An 11,468-nucleotide genomic window follows, 5' to 3' on the forward strand; every position below is an offset into this window, starting at 1 on the left:
AGTAACCACGGTGGGTGGAAAGGAAAGAAGAACGACAATCCTTCTTCTTCCGAAAACGCCCACTCTGGTAACAATGTTAGTACCTTTGATCTCAGTGAAGTTTTAGCCATTGATAACCAAGGACCTAAGAAGAAACTAAGGAAAGACTTCACCCCCATTGGGATGAGCTACGATACTGCCTTCGATCGACTCCATGCCAAAGGACTCATTACTCCCATCGGACCTATTCAAGATCTCGCACCTAAAAAGAGATTGCCTAGTTGGAATCCAGACGAACGCTGCAAGTACCATCAAGGTAGGGTTCATACTACTGAGAGCTGTTCGAAGCTAAAGGAGGCTATCCAACATTTGATTGATAATAACAAGATTCCTATGCCTCCAGTTAACAAGAAGAGCGAGTGATGATAAAGGAAACAACACAAGACAAGAGGCGAGCTTCAACGACAAGATTTCATGACCTCTTTTTTCTATTTCTTTTTTATTTACCCTCTCCCCAAGCATTTTCTTTCAACGACAAGATTAAGATGCTACGACATTTTCTTTCAATGACAAGCAACCGATCAATGTTGTTCTTCGTATGTTGCTCTTGAATTTTTAGATCAGACCATTGGGTAATTGGAAAAGATGTGAAATTGCTATATTAGAATTCAAAAGGTGAAGATCATTTGTTGGCAATGCAAGTCGTATTTGTCAGATCAAGGAAGAGAAGAAAAGAGTAAAACAAACAAAGTGGCTAATTCCAAGGTAAAAAACAAGGTTACATAAATCATCAAAGAAAGAAAGAGAAGGGAAGATGTAAAAACATGTGATTTTCTTGAAATTTGAAAAAAAAAAAAAAGTTTCATGCATGTGAAATGCACATGCTCTCACACATGTGATTCCCATGCTTGAGCACTGTTCATAAGGGACATAGTGAAACTTTTTAAGGGGTGAGGATTTACCATCTTCCTCCCCACTTATAAAAAAAAAGTACTTGTTATTCTCCTAATAATATTCCGTGCATGAAAAATTGAAATAGATAATTAAATATGGATGAAGTACTTATTGGCTAAGTTCAATTTTCTCTGAGATAAATATGTAAATACTCGTATGTCTCCTATCACAACTCAATCATTTTTCTTTTATTTCTTAAATGATAAGAGTAAAATAATAGAGTGGCACATAAATCAATGTATAAAGTTGTGAAAGGAGATAAATTGAAATGTTAATCTCCGATATTAGCTAAATTTCCCTCGTACTTATTAACTTCATCTAGAATTAACTAGGTAAGGAGGACTCCCTCCGTGTTTCATTAGTTTTTTAACTTTTTTTGGGTTAAGCTTACTTGATGAGATAGAAAAACAATGTGATTAGTTACCTATGCATGTACTTATACTTTTTTAATAACTTTATTTTATTTTTTTATGTAAGATTAAAAAAAATAAAAATAAAAAAGAAAAACCCCTTGTAGGTAAATTTGGGGTTTACCAACTTATAATCCATTCATACCAAAAATAGCAAATACTATAATTTTTTATGAGAGAAATTAACAAATACACACACTTGGGGCCTATTCTCTTCAACTTATTTTCATTTTAGTTTAGTTCAGTTCAGCTTAACTCCAATCAGTTTAGTTCCTAATTTCCTTCTCTCATAAAACATTCACTTGACTTCAGTTCCAATCAGTTCAATTTAGTTCCAATCAATTCAGTTAATCAAAACAGGCCCTAGGCAGTTAGGCTATATTCTATTTGCCTACACTTAGGCAATTAGGCTATATTCTCTTTGCCTTAGCTTTGCATAATTTAAATTATTCTTACTAAAAGTGTGTTTTGTGTGCGGTTGGTCACACCAAGTGGCCGCTTGTAAAAAGAACAAGGTAATCCCTACTCGTACATCTGAATGAGTAATTTTATAACAATGATCGAGTAACCAACAGGGTGTTCGCGGCGCGATTTGTATTTTTTCAAACCGCACTTCTAACCAAGCCACATCAAACTTGTTACCGTTCATATATTTTGAGATTATTAATTTATAATCTCAAAATAATCTATGTTTTGAAACAAATTTAAAACAAAACTATATTTTATTTTGAGATTATTAATTTATAATTCAAATACTAAACTCTTTTTTTTAACCTTTAGTTAGTTAACATAGTAAACGATTAGCTCATATTTTTTTAAGTTATTTTTTTAATTAGTTATTTTTTAAAATTATTTTTTAAAATTATTTTATACTTATTTAATAAAAATATTGTATTAAAACTGCAAACTGCAACCACATCAAACTGCGATTTGCGGTGTGGTTGGTCTAAATTTTTTAGAGCTCGCGTGATTTGGCATTTTCAAAATCCGCACCACAATTTTCAAACCTCAAATCGCACACTAGTTGCTAAGTACAAGACTTGTAAGAATTTGTACTTTACAAAATAGTACTTTTTTCATTTCTTTTTGTTTGTCTCATGAAATTTTCAATATCTATAGAAATGAAAAATATTTAATAAATATAATAAAATAATATATTCATTTGATTTTGTTAAATTGTTGTAGTTTTAAAACATTGGACTTGGTGAAAACAAGTTTAGCCCAAAAAAAATATCAGATTTGGGTGATGTTTAGGGCCCAAAGTCCCAAACTTTGGGCATACCCAATTTTCTTTTTCTTTTTTTTTTTGGAGTTTTAGACATCTCAAAATTTCATATGTCGTACTTAATTTGGCTCGAATTAACAGGTTTGGGCATGGTATTTTTTTTTTTTTTGCAAAATCTCTCCTTTTCACAGCTCAATAGAGTGAAACAAGGACAATATTCCTTAGTCAAAAACTCAAAATAGAGATATTAGTGTGGGTAAAATAAAGGAGAATTGTGACAGTCCAACGCTATAAATAGTACTACTAAAACAACCTATAGTCAAGTAATATAAAATACAAGTGTAACAGTATATAGAAAATACCACGGTAACTATAATAGTACATTAAAAATACCACTCTAGGCAATAATAAATCATAAAAATTAAATTAATATTCCAATTAGTCCTCCTATATGCATACTAAATAAATAGCAGCTATGCACCTAGTTGCACTCTCCTAAACTTCCAATTTTGTTAGGTAGTGCCGTAGTGGCAGGGAGGGTATGAAAATTGTGTGGGGGTAATGGACTAATGAGGGAATGCGGGATTGTATCATAGGTTGTACACTTGTATCTGACTTATCTAATAACTGTCTAAAAGTGGTAATCAAGTTGAGCAATTTGCGAACAACTCGAACTCGACTCGGTTAAAATTTGTTCAACACTCGACTCTCAAGTTGGCTCGACTCGAATTTGACTTGACTCGAGAAATTAACGAGCATGACTTGAGCAAGCTGTAACTTGACTCGATAAGCTCGTGAGCAACTTAATAATATATTTTTATTAACATATAATCTACGCTCGAAAGAAAGAGTAAATCTTTAATAATAAATAAATAAACTATATAAAGTGAACAAAAAAATAATAATAATGACCTATAATTTTAGAAGGACCAAAATTTAAACGAGTAAATCGTGAGCTATTTGACTAGATTCAAAACTTTAACGAGCACGAGTTGTGTACATATAAAAAGTTTTTGATCCCTCAGCTCGTGATTGACTCGCTTAATTAGCACCCACCTGCCAAAGAAAGCTGTAACTAGTAATACCTTTAATTACCAATATATATAAATTATAAAAAATTGATACGGAGTTCTCCATCTTTTTCTTTTGTTTGTCCTATTTTCTTTTACACGATTTCCAAGGGGTTGGGCTGGTGCTAGTGCAGTGGGATCCTGTGAGAATAGACCCATATATGTGAGAACTCCTACTTATATGAGAACTAATCTAAAATATAGAATATATGAGTAAGATTTTTTAACATATGAGTAAAAATTTGAACATATGCTTTCAAATCTAGAAGATATGTCTAAAATTATTAGAACACATATTTTAAAATTTAGAACATATAAGTTTAAATTTATGAACAAGTTATTCAAAATTTACAATACCAAATTTAACTAATTTAAGGTTTAGAACATTTGAGTACTAATTTAGACCATCTAATTTAATTTAGAACAACTCAATAACAATTTAGTGCATTAGAATTAAAATTTAAAAATTGAGAGTGTTGTCACATAAATATTTCTCTCTATAGAAGGGGTTTTGACGAGAGTCTTCCTATATACGAAGTTTATGATAAAAATACCTAACTAAGGGCCTGTTTATATTTACTGAACTGAGCTGAACTGAACTAAACTAAACTAAGCTGAAATGAATATTTTATGAGAGGGGGAAATTAAGAGCTGAACTGAACTGAACTGAACTGATTGGAGCTGAGCTGAACTGAACTGAACTGATTGTAGCTGAACTGAACTGAACTGAACTGAAAATAAGTAAATATGAACAGGCCCTAAGTAACTATAAATAAAAGATAGAAAAAAACAAAAAAGTCATCATTAATGTCATGAGTAACTTTAGTGTGATATTATAATATTAACAAAGATAATAAATTTTTATACAATTCACCAAAAAGAAAAATAAAAAAAATAAAAATTTTCCAAAAATATTTATACTTTACATCAGGAAATTTAAGTAAATACTACGGAGTACGTATGTTTCAGAGAAAAAAAAAGAGAAAAAAAAAACTTAAATACGAAGTATGTACAAATAATGAATTCATAATTCAGATACTTCCTCCATTTTTCTTAAACCCAATATATTATCTCCACAAATCATAGTAATTATAACTTTGACAACTTAAACTACTCGTCAAAAAAAACTTAAACTAACCTTTCCTATAAATATTTTAGTTAAAGTTACTATCTCAAAAAATGTGCCCTTTTTTTTATTATTAAAGAATAAGCTGAAAACCATAGCAATAAACATGAGATTTGATCCAATGTATTATGTGTTTATGACTCCACTCTAACTTGCCTATTTTAATTCCTTTTTGTTATTGTAGTGAGGAAAACAATTGTCCAACCCGACTAACATGGACTGCAGGAGCATTTGCATTTCTCATACAAGTGCTAGGCATGCTTCTACAAGTGAAATATCAAGGAGAAGTCACCAATATCTTTGAGGAACACCCAATAATAGTGTACTCTTTCATAATTGTTCTGATTTTTTATGTTTTAGCAATGTTAATTAGTCATGAACCTAGATGCTATAAGTACCTTTCAATATCAAACCATATTACTTGTCTATTGGGAGCTCTAGCAAATAGCATACTCTTATATATGCTAGATAAATCTCTAGGATGGCTGGCACTAATCATCTGGTTCCTTAGCTTCTTGATGGTCGTTTTTTGGGCTCTCCGCAATTACATACATAATTTTATGCATTGCACGATAGTAGAAACATTTGCTTTATTAAACATGTTACACTATCATCGCCGTGCACCAGAAGTTTACCAAGTACCCATTTAGGTTGTAAAATTTCAATTACCTCATCGTTCATGATAGATCAACTCAGTCTTAGTGTAAGGCCGTTTCAAAAAGTTTAATTCGCTATTCTATCCCTTACCCTCCTTACCCTACAATATTTTCATCCCTATTTTTCTTACACCCGCTCATTATTTTCAGATTTTCTTAGAAACAAGAGTTTACTATAACTAAATAGAACTTTCAATAACAGAGAATTACAACATTAGTTGTTAAACTCATGAGTTTCCCGAATAATTACTCACATCATATGTTGTTTTCTTGGCTCTAACAAAAATTTTAAAACTAAGTTAGGGGTTCTCCCTACATAAATTTTCTATCCAATAGTCTTATATATTACGAGTATATTTAATTATTACTATGTATAAGTGTTCTTGTTTAATTACTCCCCCATTTTCTTTTGTTTATCCATTTTGAAAATTTGAAAGATAATGATGCAAATAGATTTTTATACTTTAATGTCTTTTCTATTCTTTTTTTTTGACAAAGATCAACACAAAAACAAACAAAGAACTAGAAAGAAAGAAAAAGAGAATGACGATTCCTAGCTGAAACAGCTAACTCATGAGCAGGCCTAATAAAGTCCCTGGAAGCCTTCTGAATAGAACAGGCTGAAAAGAGAGGTATGGTACCCTCAATCTGCTGAAAAATCTAACTAGCAAAGATGTCCTTTGAGCAGTGATCCCGAAGACTAAAAAGGACACCCAAACAGTCAGTATGAATTCGAAGTTGAGCAAAACCACGATTTTGCGCCATCCTCAAAGCTAGAAGACAGACAAACAACTCTGCTTGAATGGCCGAAAGAGCAAAACATGCCTGTGCTCCACCCCCAAGACACTGAAGAGATCCTGCCTAATAAAAACACCAACCCATACCAGCTCTGCAATCCGTAGACTCCCAAGCCCCGTCAAAGAGTAAATCAACAACAGGTAAAAGAACCTCGAAGAATAACCAACAGTGGTCGATGATGAAACCCAAGAGGAGGAGAAATAACCCCAACATCCAAATCTCTAACCGAAGAACTTCGAGACTTCCACTCATGAGCAATCCTGAATACACAAAGGGATTAGGAACTAATCCCTGAAATCGAACACCATTCCTACAGGACCAAATAGCCCAGGTAAAGGCTAAAATAAAGTCCAGAGTACTCCAATCTCCATGAGCCAAAGAGTGAGTAATCAAGTGGAAAACCAATGGATAAACGAGGAGAAATCCTCCGGAGGAAGGAGAATACCCAAAGGACCACAACTCCAAAGGCGACGAGTAAACGGACAGTGTAAAAATAAATGATCAATCGTCTCCTGAGAAGTATGACAAAAAGCACACAAAGGATCAACAGGAATACCTTTGGTACATAATAAGGCTTCCACAGGAGTGACCCCATGTAACAACTTCCAAAAAAACATCTTCCACTTAGGTAAAATGGGAAAGGCCCAGAATTTTTTCCACCACGAGGACGGGATCGAATCCCCATCAGAAGTTACAGGGAACGAGCCCTGAATAAAAGCAGCATAGGCGGACTTGGTAGAGAAATTCCCATCCCTAGTAAATATCCAGTAGACGAAATCATCCATTAACTGAGCCGGTCGCTCCAAACTCAGAATTTTAGCCGCAGTAAAGGAATCAAACAATCTATGAATCTGAGAAGAATCCCAAGTGTTAGAGCTTGAATTGATAAGAGAGGACACCAGAATCGGGTGAACTGTTCCAACAAGAGAATTCTTAGGGGACACTACAGAATCCGGAACCCAAGAATCCTAAAAAATTCGAACCTTGGAACCATTGCCAATTTTCCAAGTAAGGCCAGACTGAAGAGAGCGGAACCCATGCATCAAACTATTACCCGCCCAAGAAGGGCGAGAGAGACTAGAATGGGAATGACGATCCAAGATAGAAGGGTACCGCGCTTGGAAAATACGAGAAATAAGAATTTGAGGATTATGCATGACCCCCCAGGCCTGCTTTGCCAACATCGCAGAGTTGAAAAAACCCAGATGACGAAGACCAAGACCCCCAAGACCCTTAGGCCTATAAAGGAGAGAAGAGGAAGCCATAACAATACCTCTGGAGTGGGAAGAAGATTTCCACCAAAACCTAAGCAGAAGATTGTTGATTTTGTCTATAACTGTAGAAGGAATCTTAAACACAGACAAAATATGATTGAAGGAAGTCACAAGCACAGAATTGATAATGACCAATTTAGCAGCAGACGATAGATGAAGGGAAGTGAGACCACTCAACCGATTAACAACTTTATCTATTAAAGGCTGAAAAGCTTTACATTTGTGTCTGCTAATATCAACCGGAAGACCCAGATAAGAGCCAATAGAAGATTCCACCCGCACATGCATAGAAGCAGCTAAGTAATCCCGATAATCATCCGGAACATTAGAACTAAAACGAATGAAGGAATTTTGAAGATTGATCATCTGTCCAGAAATATCACAAAAATTGTGAAGCACTTTATTAACCTCTAAACAGGTAACAGGGGAAGGCTGGAAAAAGATAAGGGCATCATCCGCAAAAAACAAATGCGAGACCGAAGGAGAACGCCTGCAAACCTTAATACCCCGAAACAGACGATCGGATTCTGCTTTACGAATCATAGCTGAAAACACCTCCATACACAGAACAAATAAATATGAAGATAAAGGATCACCCTGCCGCAAACCCCTAATCGGACGAAAAACTTTCGTGGGATTACCATTAACCAAAACCTGATAAGAAACTGTAGAAACGCACTGCTGAATTATGTGAATCCAACTCGGGGGAAAACCAAAGGCCTTGAGAACTTGCCACAGAAAATCCCAACTGATCCTATCATAGGCTTTATTCATATCTACTTTCAACGCCGCTCCCATAGTACGACCTCACAACCTATCCATATAGGAGAGAATTTCATGCGCAACAAGACAATTATCAGACATGAGCAGACCTGGAACAAAGGCATTTTGAAAGTCTGAGACTAATTGAGGGAGAATATTCCGTAGCTGAACCGAAATACACTTTGCTATACATTTATATAGAACATTGCAAAGACCAATTGGACGAAATTGAGAGACGAACTCCGGATGATCCACCTTAGGAATAAGAGTGATGAAGGTCCTATTCCATTCTCTAAGCATATGGACATGATAGAAAAAATATTGCACTGCATCTATAACCGATTGACCCACAGTAGACCAATGCGAACGAAAGAAAGCAGAAGAAAAGCCATCTGGACCCGGAGTCTTCGACTCATCAATCTGAAACATAGCAGCTTTAATTTCTTCTGCAGAAACAGGCTGCAAAAGATTAAAACACTCCATATCTGAAATTTGTGGTAAGTTTAAATCGTTCCAATCAAAATCCGAAGGAAAAACTTGTTGCTGAGGGGAACAGAACAACTGAGAATAATAATTTTGAATCATAATACTAATACCCTGTTGATCATGAACCCAAAACCCATTTGAATCCTTAAGACCATGAACCAAATTTTTTTCTTTTCCGAGCCTGAGCATAAGAAAAAAGTAAGTGAGAATGAGATTCACCAAACTTATCCCATTTGACCTTCGCCCTTTGTTTCCAATATAGGTAAGTGGTATAGGACTGAGCAATTTTTTCCTCGCGGGTAGAGATGAAGAGATGACGATGAAGACTTGAATCCAAATTTTGTGCCAAAGGATCTAGAGAAGCATGAAGTTCTTTCCAATTGATACCCCATGATTTTTTATTATTAACACACCACGAAAGTAATTTCGAACGTACTTGCTCTAATTTCCTCGAGACAACAAACATCGGAGAACCTGGAAGCATCATAGCCCAGATAACATCAATAATTCTAAAAACATCCTTCGACTGTAAACACCAATTATCTATGCGGTATGGACGTTTAGAAACAGGAGGGGAATTCTCATGATAAACAATGACCGCACGATCTGAGAAAAGTATGGATTGGTGGAGCAAAAAGGCGTTCGGATGATCAATCATCCATTTTTGTGAAGCATAGGCTTTATCCAAGCGCTCGAACGTTGCATCTTCAGAAGAACAACCATTAGTCCAAGTATAGGAAGGACCGAAAAAGGGAACATCCAAAAGATTATTTTCTATTTTCCATTCCTGAAAAGCATTTAACCCATCTATGTGTGCAGAACCCCCTACCTTATCCGAAAAATATTCTACTTGATTAAAATCACCAATAAGTAGAATATCTGTATAAATTTGCAAAATTTGAGAAATCTCCTCCCAAACAACAGCTCGTCCCGAAGGATGAGGTGATCCGTACACAAACATGATATGCTTTATTTCATTAGTAGTTGGAGTACATATTTCACACAAAATTAAATTAGAAGAGACTAAAAGAGGAACTACCCTAAGCGGAGAAAACCAAAACACAACCAAACCTCCGCTAATTTGGTGTCTCTTGTCCGCTCCCTCTTTATAAATATTATGTTTATTATGGAATCGTTAGTTGATGTAGATACTGCTGTAAGAAAGTTAGCCCCTTTGAGGTTTGATGGTTTTTGTGGTGTTAATTCCCAGGGTCTTTCTATCCTTGGACACATATGATATGTAATGCAACTTGAAGTATAATATTGCATTGAGAACAAAAAAGAAAATAGGAAAAACATTTTTTTTAAAGGGAGTATTTAATTTAATATGAATAGAATTTATTTAATTCCCAAATTTTGTTTTATATAAGATCTTGTGGGCGAGCGTCCAAGGCAATAGTAATGTACTCCTAAAGTCCCAAGTCCTAACGTAGTAATGTCTAATGGTGCAAGTTAGCCTTTTTCTTTTTAATATTAGCGGTGATTGTCTAATCATTTTTTTTTTGGGAGGAAGAGAAGATTGTCTGTATTTAGTGGGCATACAATAGATGGAAATATGCTAATTTAGGATTTTAGGGTCCGTTTGGTATTGCTTTGGTTTACTATTTTTTGGTTTTTGTTTTGTAAAACCATATAATATAGTCATATAATGAATCAAAAGTTGGTCAAACTTATTTAAATCATGATAATTTTGAAAATTGACAATAGATAAATGGAAACACCTTTTTCTTGTTGTTTTGGTTTTTTGTTTTAAAAAAAATTAGAAAATAAAAGCAAAAAATGATGAAAAAAGCCCTTAAATAGCGATTTCGTACTGTTTAGTTAAAAAAAACTAATATTGTTTAGTAGTAGGATGTATATTTAGGTGAGGTGGACGGTATGTAGGAAATTTTGATAAAATGTAGCAAAATCATGGAATTTTAGTTTCTTTTTAACAATTTTTATGAAAATCACTCGGTAAATATGTCCATAAAAAACTCTCATAAATTAATACTGATTAGAATAGTGGGCATAGCCTTTTGGACATGGAGAGAGGAAAGGTCGAAAGATAACCCCCATGTGTTTGTTCACCTTATTTTAGATCAAATAGATATTGATAAGTTCGAATCCAATCGATCAAACCATATAAGTAAGTCCAGATTAAATCAAATCAAAAAAATTAAAAATAAAAGTTCCCAAGTATTATAGGTGTCTACTCGATTAGCTCCCGAGTAGTTTATCCCAATATTTGAACGTTAAAGTACTCATCTTTTGTTCTAGTTCAATTGATGTGTATATTTGAAGTCTTTCATATAACTAATTTCCATTGATGTTAACTGTTGGACCAACCCCTCTTCTTTCCTCTCTTCTTGGATTTTATAATTTTTTGGTCATTTAGATTGGATTTAGTCTAATTTGTTCAGAAATTAGAGTATTTTTGACCTTTTCTCTAGTTTTTATATATCTTTGCAATTTAGGCCATGTTCTTTTGAGCTGATTTTGCTCTGCTTTGCCTTGCCTACTCTGCTTTGCAATGTTGGAACTTGGAAGCTCTGCTGTGCTCTGCTCTATAGTGTTGGAAGCTCTGCCCTGCCCTGCTCTGCAATGTTGGAATGCCCGCTTTGCTCTACTTTGCTGTGCTGAAATATGCTATGCTCTGCTACCCTTTGCTCTATTATGCCCAAAAGCTCAAAAGAATAGGGCCGTAGTGTAGATGTTCGCCCGTCTAACCGTCTCTCTACGACGAAGT

General features: G+C 34.6%; 1 protein-coding gene across 1 annotated transcript; it reads right to left on the bottom strand.

Moving 5' to 3' along the window:
* Nucleotides 1–6,080: 6,080 nt before the first annotated feature.
* LOC110734869 lies at nt 6,081–8,290 on the bottom strand. Its single transcript, XM_021915019.1, has 4 exons — nt 7,202–8,290; nt 6,621–7,069; nt 6,369–6,478; nt 6,081–6,277 (listed from the first exon to the last, which is right to left on the bottom strand). The coding sequence occupies exons 1-4, from the start codon at nt 8,288–8,290 to the stop codon at nt 6,081–6,083; spliced, it is 1,845 nt and encodes a 614-aa protein (XP_021770711.1).
* Nucleotides 8,291–11,468: the final 3,178 nt, after the last annotated feature.

The sequence above is a fragment of the Chenopodium quinoa genome, unplaced genomic scaffold, assembly GCF_001683475.1.
Source record: "Chenopodium quinoa cultivar QQ74 unplaced genomic scaffold, ASM168347v1, whole genome shotgun sequence".
Taxonomy (NCBI): domain Eukaryota; kingdom Viridiplantae; phylum Streptophyta; class Magnoliopsida; order Caryophyllales; family Amaranthaceae; genus Chenopodium; species Chenopodium quinoa.